Raw genomic sequence first — 18,958 nt, 5'->3', positions numbered from 1 at the left:
TAAAAGTAGCCAACTAAACAGATAATCCAATGTGGCTGTGCTCTTCCCATCAGTCAAGGTTACTGCAGGTCCCAGGAAAAGAAATCAATTGATAGACTGGATCAAGCCAGTCATAGTTTGGAGGGGAAAACAAAACAAAACAAAACAAAACACACTCTTACCTTTTTAAACTTGAGCAAATCAGAAAAATATCCTAGTATGTATGTTTTATATATAAAGACAACATTCCTACTTGCTTACAATTTCAGCAAAGAGATAGTTTTCCCCTGCGGTCTTCTAGTCCATCTCCTTTCCTCCCCAGATCTTAGGGCTCCTTGTGCTTCCTTGGCTCTTGCTGACACTGCCTTGTAAGCACCCCTTCTTTTGCCTGTCTGCCTCCTGTGTACAATCTCTATGGAAAGGTCTTGCATATGCTCTTGACCTTAGAACAGTCGCCAGCATAGTATGGTGCTTAGGAATTATATGTTGAATGAACAGACACTTGAACAAATTCTATGCCTTTATGAAGGATTATTATTTCACATAATTAAGTGCTCTACCCACATAAAACACAGATTTTCATTAAAAAAACTGAAATGAATTATTTCATTTGGTCATATTTTGCTAGAATTATATAATTATTTGGAAATAAGATATAAATAATGGCTCTATATCTTTATAAAAGTTATTTAATGGCCACATGTACTGGTTATCAAAAATCCCACTGCAACACACTAAATACAGGCAAAGTGTAAGCAATATGCTACAAAATTCTACTCTAGATACTGTCTAAGATCTTAGAGAAAAGGGAAGGAAGAAAGAGCATATTTATTAAACATCCTTTTAAATATGTACAGTGTGTGATGTGCTATAATCTTGCTCACAAAAGCTAATGCGAGTGGTATTGTATTTCCATTCTATTGATAAGAAAATTGAGGTGCAGAAAGATTGTTAGTTTCTCAAGACTAACAATTAATAGGCATTACCCCAAGAATCAATAATATTCTGTTCCTCCTTAATTATAGTTTTGGAGTGGGAAAGATCCATGAAGGACTTGTGAGAACTAATAAAGGAAGGTGCATCTGAAATAAAACAAATGAGTCATTCCACAGGGGTAAGGAATTTGTGTGTCTATGATTCACTGAAGGAAGACCTGTTTTACATGACAACTTCTGTGAAGTTTCATATCAATTGGGAGTTAAGTTGGCGGGAGGAAGAAAGGTTTATTAGAATTATTGCCCCAACTATTTTATTTAACTCATTAAATTATTTAAGAAAGTTTCAGATAACAAGCTAACCATGAGAAAATAAATATTCCATGGCTACAGGGGCAAATTCCCAATCTTGTCCTCTTCTTTTATTTTTCGTGTTAGTGGCATCTTTTGTATATGGTGTAGGAAGAAAAGGACTGTTCTAATTAACCTTAGTATAGTTAGTTCCTAACCAGAAACGTATTTTCAACTTTTAAAAGAAACCAGGTAAATTTATAACAGTAAACTAAGTATTATAAAGTGAAGCTTAACACTGCTGTTTGTTTTTTAAAAGGTATAATAGACATTTATCAGGTGTTTACTATGCTTTAGGAACTATAATAAATTCTTCATATTACCATATCTCATTTTAACCTTACAACAAGCCTGCAAAATGTTATCATGTCCATTCCATGGAAAGTGAGACTATGACCCAGAAAGTACACTACTATATGCTCCAGATCCCAGAGCTAGTGAATGGTGGTGCTGAGATCCACACGCAGGCCTGTGACTCTGAAACCTCTGCACTTACACCTAGCGTGGTGTCACTGAAACCACCCCCACCAAAAAGTGGGCAGCAGTAGGTGGCATAAGAGAGGTAGAGGTAAAATGAATACTGGATTTAAGAACAAAAGACCTTCCATATTAGATAACAAGTAGTAATTTTCTGAACACCCTTACTCCCAAGAAGAGATATCTAGCTGAGAATATTGAGGTCCACAGAGCATCTGAGTACTTTCATGAATGAGAGGTCCACATTGGCTGATTATGAATATTTAAAATAGTTCCAGGAGAAAATTTCTTAGATGTAAAGTACATAATAATAAAATAAAAACTAATCATAAAAACTATCAACTTGAGCACTTACGTGCAGGTAATATGTCAAGGAGATTACAGGTGTGTCCAACGTATAGGTGAGGAAACTGAAACACAGTTGATGAAAAGCTGTATTCTCCCAAATACAGTGCTCTTCGCTGTGGCTATTAGGGATGCACTGCTGGAAGGGGTAACTGGATCTGGTATTTCATGCCCCTACCTTCCGGGTAACTGGAGCAGTGTGGCGCTCTGAGTGAGATGGGCCTCCGTGCAGGGCTGCCGGGTAAGAACATAACACCCAGTGTTATATGAAGTAGAATTTCAGATGAACATCAAAAAACTTTTTACTATAAATTTGCCTCAGGTAATATTTGGGACACACATTGTATTTTTATTTGCTAGAACTGGCAACCCTACATGGGTGTGAGTATCAGCTACAGTAACAGAATACTAGCCGTGGCCTTGAGCCAGTTACTTCCCTTCCCAGTCTTCCTTTCCTCCTCTAGAAAATGAAGTAGATACAGGATCTACTTCATGGGATTGTTTTAGCATTTAAAACATTTATCTAATACTGAGAAAAGTTAAATTCCTTAACTTCTTGAGAATTTCTCTTTGTGTGTCTATTCATTACTTATTTTCTTTTGTATTTGTGATTTTAATATTTATTATCACTTCATGATTTTTGAATGTTGACAATTAATTTTGTAGACACTGGTTTAAGACATGGCCATGTTGTTCCAAGTAAGGGATTTATTTTCCTAAGTAAATTATGTAACTAGAAAGAGGAGTCTAATATAAACAGACTGACACAGTAACATTTTAGCACAAAGTCAAATTGTAACACACACAACACAAGTGGCTACATTGGTAAGTTTGAAGGAAATTTATAGCAGAAGTGTATTTATCAAAAACACTTCTTACTAGCAGCTTAAAGGGTATGGGTTTAACTACAAGATAGCAAAAAAGTGTGTCAAAATAATATGTTTGGTAAAATATTGACTGATCAGTGAAAAGTTGAATGAAGTCAACAAATTACAAATCATAGTCATTTATTTATTTAACTTTATAAAGTCCAACAGGTAAACACAGATTTTCTGGAAAGTATGTTGGCAAGACAAATTTAAAGTAATAAAAATGGTAGTACATTTTAATCTAGTAATCTCATTTATAAATTCATAAATAATCACAGGTATACATAGGGATTTAAGAATAAGAACATTCATTTTGAAATATTTTAGACCAGAGGAAAAACATCCAATGATAGGTAAATCAATAAAAAATTATGGAATAATAAAATATGATAGAATATTATGTAGTCTTATAAAGGATATTTTAGATATTTAGCAATATAACAATGATAGTAATAGAATAGAATTAGAATGATTTTATTTAAAAACTATATATAAATATATATGTATGTAATGGTGAGTATTAACCAAAATGTTAGTATTGGTTATCCCAGAATGCTAAGAATGTTTCAGTTTTCTTTTCTTCCTTTCTTTAACACCCAAATTTTATGACGCATGTTTTATTTCATAATTAGAAATAACATTATTTTTAAAATTCTAGAACCCAAAAGCCAATTTTCTAAAAGAACTCAGTACTCTGCTAATTTTCTTTGCCAGGCTTCTTGCAGGATCTCTTCTTTTGAGAGCCACCTTGCCCTACTGGGAGTTGAAGCCATTTAGCTGAAGCAATAAACGTTACTAAGCTGTTCAATGGCTAATTATTCAGCAGGGCAAATACTGTAAGGATTGGAGAAAGAATGATGTATTTTTGGAGCCAATAGACTGAAATGAAGGAAGTTTTGTAGAATGGACACCGTTTCGTGCCATTTTGATTTTCAGCCATAAGCGAAAATTTTGTGAGTATGTAAACTGTCAAATGTTACAATACAAATTCTTAGTGAAATTTACTTTTAGGTCATTAGAATAATATTTAGACACTAACTGGCATATCTTGATGTATTTTTACACATCTAAAGTATGAATTATTCTTTGAGATTCATCCCATTTTATTTCTTGACCAGATATTTCAAACATGTAATTCTTCCACAAAACACACAATAAAGAGATAAATGAATAAACAAATGCACCCTATTTATATTTCAATAGCTTTTAATATGATGGCACTATATTAAAAAAATCAGACCGGTAAAACCTAGACCATGCTTTCAAGACTGTAATTCTGGGTGAATTGGTAGTATAACTTTAACAAATCTCATCAGGCTGTATTACCTTTGGTTAATTTTACTTTCAAATTTGTTAAGGGGTGTAGTTCCGAGAACTCCCCTCTTTTATCCTTAACTCTTATACATATTAATGAGCTTGGGCTCTAGCAAAGGATAATGGTGATTTGGTTGCTGTTATTTTCATCCGTATATAAATCCTCAAATCCAATACGGACTCCTGAAAATCCTCCTTTGTCAATGCCACAGAACTGTTTCTTTCCCTGGGGATGATTAAGAAAACTAGTCATTTACACAGGTTTAAAGAAAGGAAAAAGACCAGAATATTAATTTTTTTAAAATTAGAACCTGTAGAACCTGGATTTTGACAACGTCGTCAAGATTCACACTACATCCCTGGTTGTTTTGGATATACCACTGACCTCCATTTCTAGCAGACACACAAATTGCTTAAACAACTAACCAAGGTAAGAACCAGTGGTAATTACAGTTGTATTTTTATAGATGCCTACTGCTCTGTTTTGACTGATTAGAGCATTAGCATTTGCTTTGTTTTCCATGTTAATATGTTTTCTATTTACAGCTAATGCTTGTTTGTATTTTTGTTGACTTCTCTGTAGTTTTGACAGATAAATGAATATTCCACTAAAGTACAATTTTAGTTAAAAATAACAATAAATAAAGACCTGGCAATGTGATTCTGCTAATCTATATCACAACATAGTAAATACTACCTGCTTTTTGAAAATTTCAAGTTCGTTTTTAGAAGTCAAAAGCAATAACTTTGGTAGGTGTCTTTCCCCAGAGGAAGTATCATATACCCAGTTTTCTTTCTCTTTGAAATATTTGAAGATAGAACACCATCAAATTCATATAAATCATAATAAGAAATTAACTTCCGAAAATAGGAGCTACAACTCATGAGAACTTCTTAAGTTCTTTATAAGCATTATTTTAAGAACCTGAACATCTCCTTTCAGAGATGAGTAAGTGGTATAAAGATGTGAAGGTGCTTCCTCCAGGCAACATATTACTGTTATGTGAGTGAGAATTTAAATCATCTTGCCTTCTTTTAGTTCTCCATGATAGGCATGTCTATTTTAATTAGACTTTTACAAACTGTTATTAATTGTCATGTTTTATTTTTATAAACTTAAGAACTACTCTCTATTATTTTTGTTGTTCCAAGATTACAGGATTTTAAATATTTGTAATTTCATTCTATATTAGAAAGTTAGACATTGTTAGACTAAGCTTCAAATATGTTCCCATCAATAAAGACACATCTTATAATTGCCTTTTTACATCTTGACCTTTTTTTGTGTTTATATCTTTTAGTCAATTCATTCTACTACATTCATTCTTTCACTTAGCATTTTTTCCATAAATATTGAAGACTTACGTCATTGTTCAAGCAGGCAGACAAAAGAGGATATGGGTTGGGGGAAAAGCATCAGGGTGTATCTGTACATAAAAGACTGAATAGTTATAGAATGCACTGTATGTCCCATAGAAAATGTACCCTTTTTCCTCCACTCTTCAAATATTTGTAAACATTGATCACAAAAATAATCTCAATAAAACAAAAGAGTATATAGGCTACATTTTCTGGCCACAGTAAAAAAAAGTTAGTAATAAGTAAAATTTAAATTAAGTACCCTACTCCTTAGAAATGAAAAGAAAAAAGGGTGGGGGAGAAAAATGTCAACTTGTTCTTTAACTGAAACTAACAGCAAAGTGGATAGTGCATATCTTTTTTCCATGAAGGCAATTTTTTAAACTGTGAAGTTAATATGCGCCCAAAACTAAAATGGATTAATTATGATTATTTGATACAGAAACAAATATCTCAATTTAAAGTAAAAAGTAAGAATTAAATTGGTTAAAGATTATAGGCAAAATTGAATAAAGGGTTCAAGAGCCACTCCCAAAAAAGCTACTCTACTGTAAATATTTTTTACTTATTAATTTATTCAACAAATACTTATTTAGTACCTGTTATTTATCAGGCATTGTCTTGGGCAGGAAGTTTGCTTTGTTTCCTACTGTGTCCCCATCAGTAAGTCAAAGGAATAAATCCAGATAATGCCAAAGCCTTTCACCTTGAGTAAGTGTATGTGGGAATCAGGCTACCATATTTTAAGTTTTGTCTATGACACTAACCAAACTTTCCACAGCTGGTACTTTCCTGTTTCCCCTGGAAAGGAGAAGTATCAGGTACCTTCCCATCAGCAGACAACAATTATGCCAAGAATTTGAACTATGCTAATATAGGTACCCTATAGTGTAGGACAAGTGCTTAGAGTTAAACCTGTTTCTCAAATGTGCAAATGTTTCAAAGTATAAAACAACTGAGGGCTAACAGTTTATATAACTTGAGTTGATTAAAAGGTAATTTATAAAATTTAACATTTATTCTCGATAAAATAGGGAATTAGTAGTAAAAGAAAACTTTCTTAATATAATAAAGGAAATTTATCTGAAATCAAAGGGCAAAATTAGGAGAAATTCTAGAGACTGAAAAAAGGCAAGGAGTGCGGAAATAATATCTATTAGTTAACCCTGTTCAATAACTTCTATCAGCACAATAAGAAAAAGAAATAAGATATACATTTTGAAGAGATAAAATTATCATAACCTGTGGATAATATAATTGTCTACCAGGAAAGCCTGAATGGATCAATTTATAACTATTAAAATGAAAAAGTTCAATAAGATGATAGGCTACAAAATAAGTACATAAATTAATAGGTCTCCTATAAACCAGCAATCACTAGTTAGACAATATAAGAAAAAGTAGATCTTATTTATAAAGTTTAAATACATATAATACATTTAATAGGAAGTACATAGCTTACTTAATGAAAATTATTAACAAAGTGGATTTGTAAAAACCATCAATAAATGAGGAAATGTCTCTTGTTCTGTGGTTAAAATTTTAAAAATATATTAAGCATGTTGATTCTCTCAAAATTAATCCATAAATTAATGAAATCTCTTTTTAAAGTACATTGTTTTCTTGGGAACTTGATAAAATTATCCTAAACGCAACCGGGAACAGTAAATGTATACATTGTACTGTCATAGGAAGAGTTATTGAAATGCAGTCATTAAAATGATAGAGTATAATTGTTTATTTTTTTATAGTGTTTGTGCAAAAAAACCCAAAAGTAAAACAAATTTGTTTTGGATGTTTGTTATGAGCCAGGAATTATGTAAGATATTAAAGACAAAAATTAGAGCTCATTGGTACCTGCTATAAAGTCTGGTAGGAAAGACACTTATGTAAATGGCTCATAGTAAAGAAATGGTTCAGTGCATTGATGAGAAGTGCTCCATGGCATGTGAGTGCTCAGGGAAAGCCACAAACGTCCAGGCATCCTACTTCTAGCCATTAGCAATATTTACTCTTTTCTTCATTCTTTACCTTTTTCACATGATGTTTCCTCCACCAAGAATGCTCATGTCCTCTGCTGCCTGGTGAACTCCTACTCATCCATCAAAATCCAGTTCTATATTTCCTGCTTTGATGAGCTTTTTGTCCTAACTCTAATGCACAAAACTGTCATATTGGATGTTTGTTATTTATAGGGTTCTTTTATAAATTCTCTAGGGTTGGAAGCCTGTGTCAACATTGTATCCTTTCTCTTTTCTTTCTCTCCTTCACATCTCAGCAAGCTACACTGGTGCTGCTGTTTACATAACACAGGCATAAAAACTGTTGAGAAGCAAAAATACTAAGTACAGATTGGATTATGGTATCTGCAAATTGTTTGCAGGTAAAAATACTTTTAATGTGTTCCTTTCGTGTATAAGGTATAAATCTAAGAAAAGCAGGAAAAAAAGTATCCTAAATTTTGAATACTCACTGTTACTGACAAAATCTCTTTGAGTAATTAGAGTCCAGGGGACCTCAAGTCCTGGGTTCTCAGTATTTATTTGCCTTGTTGTATGTTTACTCACCTTTATTATTTCCATCAAAAGTTTGTATTTGTATTATGCCAGGAAATATAGAGAGAAAAAGAAAGTTCTCTGTCCTTAAGAAGCTTAAAGAATATTGAGAAAGTGGGACATGCATATGTAAACATAGATGAATGTACACAATGTAAATGATTGAGGCCGAAGGAATGATTTAAAATATAGTCTATATATATGTATATATATATATGTATATGTATATCTATCTATCTATCTATCTATACACACATACATAATGGATGGTGAAATCACAATAGATTTTATGGAAGATGAAACCCTAAGTTAGACTTTACAAAAACTCCTCTCATCAGCATGCATTTCCTGAGAAATTCAATTGTGAAATAGATATTGGGGGGAGGTACCCTAACATAAAAGGCATGGAAACCTAAAGTGAATCAGGATTTATTAATTTTTATGGTCTATTTTTAGAATTCTGAATACTTTGATTCAATAGAGACAGTGGGAAGGATAAAACATTAAGGCCTCCAGCTATTGTGGAAAGTCTTTGTTCTACTAGACCATGATTAGTGTAACATATTGATTTTAAAGAAAATTTTCTTTCATGATGTAGGGTTATACAATGCCCCAGGGCCATAATATATAAAATTTCACAGCTATAATCAGTTATTTAAATTCATTCAAAAATATTCCTAGTTCTAGTCACTGAGAAAGTAGTAGTAAGCAAAACAATTTTTGCTCTTAAGATACGTTTTTTGGCATGTAAACCACTCTGTTACATCACCATGTTTTCTTGTAAAATGTTTTGCCTAAAAATAGAAGTACTGGAAAATATATTATGTGATGGTTTTGTTCACTGGCTTTTGATTAATCAAGATTTTGTTTTATGATGGCCGATTTGCAAATTTTCTATGGATTGTGAAAGTGATAATGATTATGATAATATGATCTCCTTGGTTAGATTGTTTCTTCCTGAGGATATATTGTGTTTTCATCCTAAATTGATAACAAATGACTTAACAAGCCTGACAGGTCCCTGTTTTTGCCATAGCATACACAGCAACTGTATTATGTCAGCTCTGTTTTAGTTTTCACAGAAATTACAGCTTGCTTATGATCCTATAAAGATAATTGTAATAGTTGCTTTGACAAATTTGACTTCTCCAAATGATAGTTTGGAGAGGGGTGAAAAAAAGATCATTTTTGTCATTTAACTACATGTCTTCATAAGAAAGTTGTTGGTTGTCTCTCTCTCTCTGAGTCTGGGGATTATATCACCTCAATCATATATCCTATCCTATCAATATCATCAACTTGAATTTGTGTAACTCCTCACAGCCTTCAATATTGCTTTACATGTATTTTTCATTAGCTCCCCATAGAGAATCATGACAATAGGCAGAGCAGGTATTATCATCTTCACATTACAGAAGAAGCTCAAGAAAAATCTGTGCCAAGGTCTTGTTGGCAATCTGATGAAGAGCTGGGGCTAGAACCCAGGTCTTTGCTAAGCAGGAGGTGGCAGTTTTCAGTCGCTGGCTGCCTCTCAGTTACAGAGCTGCAAAACCTGTTCTGGATGGTTACACAACTCCAGGAGCATTGTTAAATATTAAGAAACAATGTTAGTTCACAATTGAATACTGAGATTGGGCAAGGACTGGAAAACATTATTTTAAAGCAAAGGTGCTCACACAAATTATTTTCGCTACTCAACAAAATCCCCCATAAAAATGCTGCCTTTCTTCTTCTCATAAAAAAAAAAAGAGAAAATACAGAACACAAAAAAGAAAGCAAAAAATACTGATGATCCCACCACTGAGCTTTAACCTGGTTAACATGAAAGTGCCTATCCTTTCAAAGCACATTTACATGACTTTTTTGTAAAATGAGGTGATACTATGAAATATTGCTTAACAATCTGCTTTTTCCAGTTGACACTATACCATGAACATATCTGTAAGTTGTTAAACAATGTTCCTTTGAGAAAAAAATCAAAATTTGTTGTCCTTTTATTATAAAATTAACCCATGCTCATTGTGTAAAAGTCAAACAGTACAGAGATCTACTGTCCTGAGGTAGCTCCTATGTACAGTTTAGTGACTGTTTTATGAGGCTTGAATTTTAGTGGTTGCATCGGCAGCTTATAGTACCTTCTTTAGAAAAGCTTTGCCCTAGTGGAGAAAAGCATCATTTATTTTAAAAAATGTATGTATTTTACTTTTTAGTACCAATATAATAAGCAGTGTATAAACAACAAATATAAAAATCATATAAAAACAAAAATATAAAAATCATTTATAGCAGTATTTTGGAACATTCACTCAAAATTCCACTCAAGAAAGCACTAACATGCAGGAATCCTTATATACATTGAATCAGCTTTGGCTATCTTCAAATCATTAAGTGGTATGGGTCCTCTGAGTTGCATAATATGTAACTGTGCTTGTTAAAGATGATGCTTTAAAGTTTGTGTACTCTGCCAGCCTTACAAACTGAATTCCTCAATTCAGTTCTCAATTTTGTCTAGAAGTTGTTACCCTTTGGGTGGCATAATACAGCTTATTGTAAATCACAACACAGTTGTTATGATAGTTAAATAAGATCATGGGAGTTGGACTGCTTTGTTGGAAGCCATAAACTGGTAAAACAATATCTGCTGCTATATGATTCAAAGGACTGACAGGTTAGTAAAGTACACAAATGACATTCATAGATGGCAGAACGTTATGCTTATTTCAGAAAGGTAAAATTTAAGTGCAATTAATAAGGTCAGAGGACCAGGAGTAGATATACATTTGGAGGATAATAAAAATGTCTAATACTTGGACGTTTATTAAAGATGTGCTAAATGTTGAATGGATAGAAAAACCCAACTGAAAAAAAATGGACCAAGAATATAAACATCTAAACAAGCAGTGTATAAATAACAAATACAACATTCACAAAGAAGAAATCCAAATGATTAACAGACACATGAGAGTTTGTCCAATTTCACTAGTAAATGCAAATCAAAAACTATAATACAATAAATTTTCACTCATCAAATTGGGGAAAACCTTACAAATCTGACAATATTAAGAGATGGTCATGGTGTGGGGGAAGTGATATATTTGTATAGGGCTAGTACAATATACAATGATGTAAACCTTGGGCAACAATTTGACTGGCTGTAATATATTGAAACTAGAACTAACAATTCCACTTCTGGATATATACATAAAGACCACTTTTACACATGTGTCTAAGGAGACATGCAAAGGATTTTTATTGCAATACTTTCCATATTAGCCAAAAACTGGAAAGAACCACCAATTTTTCATTAATAAATACAAATAGAAAAAGGAACAACTTTATATATGCAAAAATATTAACAAAGAATATTATAAAATGTAATAGCTCTATTTATACTAGCATAGATAAATTTCAAAAAATAATTTTGAGTGTAAAAAGCAGGTTGCAGATTTACACATAGAAATACTGCTTTATATATTTAAAAAACATGTTGAACACTATACATTGGTTATGCATGCTTATGTAGGTATGTAAAAGGATGGAGAACAGCCTGGAAGGGTCGACACCAAACTTACAGTAGTGGCTGCTTCTGGGGAGGTAGGAAAGGGGGATGACAAGGATGGGATTGGGATAAAGAGCTCTAACTTTAGGTATGAAGTTTTAATGTTTTTGACATGCCATAAGAGATGTGGAAACACATTTTGTCTTTTGAGACAAAGTTAATATTCTTTTAAGTTAATGTTTATTCCTAGTGGTAGAAATCTGGACAATAAAATGTTTTGCATTTTGAAATGGGGATCACTATGCATATCCATTAAGTAATTAATTTACATGATATAAAATTAAAAAAATATAAAATATTTCCCCTTCTAATCCTATTGCTCAGCTCCATCCACTGTTTCCCTTCTTCAGAGGCAGGTAATCATACTTTCTTATTCCATCTCTTTCTCAGTACACACACACACACACACACACACACACACACACACACACACACACACACACATATCCTTTCTTTCTCTATTTAGTAGTATACTGTATCCCAGTGTCTGCTCATATAGAAATGCCTAGTTATTTTTAATGACTACATAGTATTTCATCCAATGGGACATCTTTTTGGAAAGAATAAAAGGGTAAGAAGAAAGGAAGAGGAAAGGAGAAGGGAAGATAGGGATTCTTTTGTTGCAGAAGAAAGGATAATAATTTAGTGGACAAGTGTGAAATCTTGAAGGTTTCAGAACAGGAATATAATATTATATGCTCCTTAAGAAGATTAATTTGGGAGTACTTTGCAGGATGCATTGGAGGGAAGGTAATAAATGCATTGGAGAGAAGGTGACTAAACCAGCTAAAAAGCTTAGTCAAAGACAAGGGGTATCAAGCACCTGATGAATCCTAATGGTAAGAAGAATGAAAAGGTGGGAGTGCAGGCAAGAACAATTACAAAACAGAATATGTAAAACTTGCCAGAATGACTGGGTGGGAAGGGAAGAGTCATAGATAACTAAATCCAAGTTTTCAGTGAATTGAAGTGAATGAAAGAAATGTGATTCTGGGAACAAACATAGTAAAGTCAGGATGAAGAGCCTGGTTTGACAGGGAAAGAAGTGAGTCCATTCTTGGACACACTGGACACAGAGCTCCGAAATGGATGCTTCAGAATTTAAATCAAAGGAGCTTGGCTATAAGAAGGAATTCACATGCTTGGAAATGAATGAAATGTAGTGTAGGAGCTGAGGAAGATGGTCAGGACTGGAGATGTGAGATTGGGAGATACCTGAGTGGAAGTGAAGGTTGAACTTTATGGAAGAGAATGGGTGGGAGTACAAGCACTTCTGTCCACAGCAGTGCAGGACGGTGGATGGGGGCCTGCACATGTTACTGATTTTTTTCTATACAGTCTGCAGCACTACTACTACAGATGGAAGGACACAGTGAAGAACAATTGCTGGAGCAGACAGAGCTACAGTGCTTAGGAGCTTCCATGGTCTGAACTTAACTACCGACTGATGAAAAAGTGAGATCCACATGCATGATGCCTTTCTAGTGGCCACAGGATCATTAAATTTGAGGGTTCTTAGAATCCTGACTTGCTACAGCAGGATTTTATGGGTTGGAAGAAAGTGACAGGAGTTGGGGAAGGGGACTTTAATGAAGAGTTTGGGATAGTACCAAAGCAAAGGAGACCAGGATCCATTCCCTCATCTCTTTCACCCCTTTTCCCTCCATGTGTGTGTCTCTGTGCCCAAATTTCCCCCTTTTAAGAGGACATCAGTCGTATTGGATTAGGGTCTATCCTAAAGACCTCATTTTAACTTAATTACTTCTAGAAAGACCCAAGTTCCAAAGAAGGTCACATTCTAAGGAACTGGGGTTAGGACTTCAAGATATCATTTGTGGAAGACATAATTCAATCCATAACACACCCTTTGGCCATTCTGTATTCTGGAGGAGGGAATGGCCCTGTAAGGAGGCATCCATGCTGTGTGAGGTCGTCTTGTACGGAACTCCAGCAGGAGATTGGCAGGTGGTAGGGTTTTGAGTCCTCTGGTGGTGTCCTTCCTGTGGGCCTGCCTGGTGCTGGCTGTGTTCTTCAGTGGTTAAATTTGCTGGTAAATTACTCTATGTATCTCCAGGCTTGGTGACCACTCCCTCAGCTTCTGTTTGAAGCCCAAGAGTGGTGACTAAATGGTGGCTACTAGCCCAGGTTTGTTATGCTTTGTGGTTCCCTTATACTAGCACCTTTATATATGGTTTGGTTAGAAATAAACCCCTTATGGAATCATCCCATTTTAAGTGTGCCTTTGTTTTCTGTTGGGACTCTCAGGAAAACCTCCTTCAAAAATGTTGCTATCTAATAAATACCTTACCTGTTTCATTAACTATAGCGTGCACTTCTTGAAGGGATGTATCATATATGTTATTAATTGCTGTATTCATAGCACTTAGCACATTTCTGCTGCTAGTAGGTGTTGAATAAATATTTTTGTTGGGAGGGAAAGGAGAATGGAAGAAAGTAGGTTAGAATGGAAGGACTACAGTCACAAAACCGTTCTCTTGTCTATTTTAGTTTTCTGACTGCCTCGGACTCTTCCCCCAGACCCTAAGTGAATTCAGCAGTCATTCTCCATGTGCCTGCTCGGTGCCAACCTCTTCACTAGGTGCCATGGGGTCCTGGCTGGTAACTAAGGCTTGGCTCAGTCCTCCAGCAATTTTTATCTGTGAACAGAACAGTGTAGCTAGGGTTTAGTAAAGTGGGGAATGGGTTTGGAAGTAGGGCTTTAGACTAATGGAGGAGGCTTGGAATAGCTTCTGTGAATATAGGAAGAGGATTAATGAGTAATACTAAGGGCCAAGCTGAGACTCCATGGCAAGGATTTATAATGCATTTAATCCAATTTATCCTGTACTCTGCTACCAGATTAATCTTCCTAAAGTACATTGGGATGATGTCATTCTCATGCCTTAAAATCTTCAGTGACTATTTCCTGTGCAATGAGGAATGAACACCGATTTTGACAAAATCATCATACTTCCTCATACCTATTTCCCATGACTTTCTGTGTCCTCCAGTTAAACCAGATGAAGCTCTATTCTGACAGGCTTCCTCTCCCACCTCTGTGACTTTTTTCACGAAGTCCCTTTACCAAGAAAGAAAGGTCTTTTCAGTAGCCCGTTTCCTCCTGCTAAATCCTACCCACATATACCCCTCATTTTCTGTTTGCTTTTAGATCCTTGTCCACTTTTCCCTGCAACCTACATTTCCCAGGCTCCGTTGCTTTGTTTTAGGTTCCAGTCACTGAGAGACTAGTGGAAGATGGAGGGTGGAAGAGATGCTTCCTGAAGCATCTCCCACAGAGGTTCCCTCTTGCAGGCTGGCAGCCCTGTCTTTAGGCTCTCATAAGCTCCCACTCCCTCTATGTCTCCTGCTTTAGGAGTGGTAGCAGTGCCCTGTTATTGCTCTTCTCTGGATTTTCTCATTTTTTTGTTTAGGTTTTCCAAAACCTTTATTAATTCTCTGCATTAAATTATCTCTATTGAACCATCCGATTTGGCTGTTTTCCTGCATGGACCCTGCTTATAGACCATGCTTCTGTACAGTGCCATCTTCCTTGTGAACCTCTCTTCATTACTGAGCTGAAAAGGATTTTTCTTTTCTTTTTTAAAAATCCTCTAGAATTAAAAAAGAAATAGTATTATTGCAGCTATGTAACTATTAAAATATCCACTAATTTTGAAACAAAGAAAAGATAATCTCAGAAATTGAAGAGATGACTAATACTTATGAATAATTATTTTAGCTCCTTTTATGGGTCCCCAAAGATTTGTTCAATGTAGTGCTCTTGTCTTTTTCGCCACTACTGACCGTAAGCTCTTTGGGGCCATAGCCACCTTTGAGTTTCTTTCTTACAGCCATCTGACAGAGAGCTTTGTACATGGCATTTATTTCTTGAATGGACATAGACATTAACTACTTGGCATGCATATTTTTTCATTTTCATTTCATTTTCTAATTATTCATTGCTAATATACAGAAATAAAATTAATTCTTTACATTGACTTTTATCCTGTATCCTTGCCTGGTTCACTTATTTGTTCTAATTTTTTTTTTTTTAGATTCTTTAGGATTGTCTACATATGCTGTTATGTCATCTGCAAAGATAGTTTTACTTCTTTCTAATATGGATGCCTATTCTTTCTTCCTTTCCTTTCCTTTCCTTCCCTTCCTCCCTTCTCTTCTCTCCTCTCCTCTCTTCTTTCTATTTCTTCTTTTCTTTCTGGCTTTTGCAAGAGCTAGAACCTCTAGTACAATACTGAATACCTCTAGAATATTCTTGCCTTGTTTTTGACTTCAGGGGGAGTATGTTCTGTCTTTCACCATTAAGTATGATGTTAACTGTAGGTTTTTTGTACATGTTCTTTATTGGGTTGAGGACATTCTCTTTTATTTGTAGTTTGCTAAGAGTTTTTATTATAAATATGTGTTGACTTTTGTCAAATGCCTTTTCTACATCTGCTAAAATGATCACATGGTTTTTCTCATCTTTTTCTATTAAGATAGTGAATTTCAATGATTATTTTTGAAATTTAAAGCTATATTTCTCATTTTAAGTTATGAAGTTGAGTTTTTGATGTAATAGTCATTCAAGAATGTTGTCTTTGAAAACTGATCCTAAAGATTTCAGATTGATCTGGAATGTCAGAGAGGTAGCAGCAACTTTGAAGTCTTTCCTGACCATTATTTTATTGCTCCCACTACTGTATTCAGAAATACAAATATGAATGGGGTAGTGCACCAAGGGCCAGTAGCATAGAGTAGTGTTTCTTTAAGTGTGATTCAAGAACCACTTCAAACAGAATTATTTATGGTGTTTGATAAAACTGCAGTTCATGTACCCTCTGTCATACTTCATGCACACTCTGAGAGCAAGGCCCTGGAATCTGCATTTTAGACAAGCTTCACCGGTAACATTCTTACTAAATTTACAGAACCACTACTACATGGTTAATTACATTTCTATGTATGGGTTTGTGTGTATGGATACACAGCCTATCTCGTCTGTTATTTGGTATAAAAGACATTATTATTGTAATTTTATTGATATGAACACTGAAGTTTACTAGGGTTAAAAAACTCTCTTGAATTCATTCAACTAGTAAGTGGTAGAGCCAGGTTTTGGACCCATTAGAGTCTGAGGTCAATCAATAGGTAGATAGCTTCCTGTGCATTCATAGTTCATGCTCCAAATTAATTTTGCCTGAGTTATCCCTGAGATTTTTCTCAATCATTTGCTTTGCTTTATCTTCATTCAGTTTTTTACATCCTCATTTCAGTGAGGAATTTTTGTGATTCAACTAAATATGAAAGCTGAAATGAAACTTACTTTCTAAAAACAATTGTTTCCCTTTGACAAATTTTGATTTAAGGATTCATATTTGGGACAGCAAAGCAATGAACTCTCTAAAGAAGAATCTTTTGGTTCTTTTCAGATGTCTTGTTAGCAATCCTGTGATATGAAAAGAGTTGAAAAGTATGTGAAAAAATCAATAATTAATGACTATTAAAAACAGATAATGCAAATATTTTAATGAAAAATTCACAATAAAAGATTAGCAGCTAGGATCCAATAGCATATGAGAAGAACTTACCATAATCAGGCAGCTTATTCTGTAACTATTAAAATAATTTATCAATATAGCTCATCATATTAATGGGAAAAATTACAAGGAAAAATATGATTATTTCTATAAAACAAGAGAGTCTTTAATGAAAATCATCATTCATTCCAATTTCTAATTTAAAAAAATTGTAAAATAGGAATAAATGGAGACTTCTTAACATGCATCAAATCTCTCTCTCAAACCAACAATTTGCATTATGCTTAAAAGTGAAACTCTAAAAACATTCTCATAAAGCCAAAAACCATACTAAGTATCATTAAGACTTAGGATATCAGGATATCCACTGTTACTTATTACGTTCTAGAATTTTTAGTCAAGGTCATTAGAGATCAATGCTAAATACCTCTTTAAAAAGAAGAAAATAATAAATTTGTGTAAGGATTATGATTATATTCGTATAAACAGAAATTACTTTAGAGATAGAAACAGAAAAACTATTAGAGATAGAAACTATTAGAAACTTTTGCAAAGGTCAGCTAAGGTGGCTGGTTTCAAAATAAAGGAAAAATAATTTATGACACAGAAAAAGCAATGAGATAAAATTACATCAAGGGAAAATTATCCTACTAAATGACAATAGAAACAAAAATATGAAACATCTAGGAATTAATAAAATTGCAGGACCTATATGTAGAAAACCTTTTTGAAAACATAAGGGTAAATAATTGACAAAGGAAGTTTAGGATGATATTTCAAATCAGTAGGAAAAGATGGACTATTGATTATTAAGTGATATTTAGAATATTGGCTAGTCATTTAGAAAATGTAAAGTTAATCCCTACCTCACACCTTACACCAAAATAAATTTGAGGTAGATAAAAATTTTAATGTGAAAAAGGAAACCTTTTATGGTGGGGGTATTATTTTCATAACTAATTATAAGTTCTGGAGTGGAATTTTGAGTATCTTTACTTTTGTATTTATATTTTCTGTATTTTTTTTCTAGAGAGGGTGTGTATTACACAAGTGATTATGTAATAAAAACTATGTTTTTTCCAATATTTAATACTTAGGCCAACAAGAAATTATAGTATAAAGGAAATGATGTTTTTTTCTTCAGGTCCAAGCAAAACTTGGTTTATTCTGACAATATTGGATAATAGTTTCTGTCATTGTTTAATCTTTCACCCACATAATTTTTTCTGTGTTGTGATGAAAGAAATAATCATATGTTCTCCCTGTCCTAGTCATAAGGCATGAGGCTCTCAGAGAGAATGTTCACTGAGGATGATAGGAAGTCAACATGCTGTAAATACAACAAGAATAATCACATCCATTCTGGTCCTGAAAATGAGTCAATGGAGCAATCTGTTTCCTAAAAAGTGGTTGTTTCTTAGCAAAAATTACTTTAATTATATTTTACAATATATGTACAGTGTAACAAACATTAAGAAAACTCTCTCTTTACTATTTAGTGACTACTGGCTGTTAGTTATTTTCATTTGTTATTGCAAAACTAAGATGAGATAAAAGAGCACTATTTATTGCTGTCCTCACCTGAAGATTTAACATTTTATGAAATGTAAGTCATTCTTTAATGTATTTTACTTTAAACAATAAAGGATGTTTTATACATTTTCCCACATCAAATGAG

The 18,958-nt window shown here is 33.8% G+C and overlaps 1 protein-coding gene across 2 annotated transcripts in view; it reads left to right on the top strand.

The window, feature by feature from the left end:
• The window catches only part of CNGA1 (cyclic nucleotide gated channel subunit alpha 1), a 63,725-nt gene that overhangs the window by 34,050 nt on the left and 10,717 nt on the right, over positions 1-18,958 (top strand). Inside the window, exon 1 of one of the 2 annotated variants that reach the window (XM_057502195.1) lies at positions 12,294-13,198. In XM_057502195.1, coding sequence (XP_057358178.1) covers positions 13,191-13,198 — 8 coding nt within the window. In that variant the 5' untranslated portion in view covers positions 12,294-13,190. Of the gene's footprint in view, positions 13,199-18,958 lie in introns of those variants that run through there. The other variant, XM_036892574.2, reaches the window with a different exon arrangement.

This window comes from Manis pentadactyla, chromosome 5 (genome assembly GCF_030020395.1).
Source record: "Manis pentadactyla isolate mManPen7 chromosome 5, mManPen7.hap1, whole genome shotgun sequence".
Lineage (NCBI taxonomy): Eukaryota > Metazoa > Chordata > Mammalia > Pholidota > Manidae > Manis > Manis pentadactyla.
The sequence above is the reverse complement of the archived record's forward strand: the minus strand, read 5'-3'. Positions and strand labels throughout refer to the sequence as shown.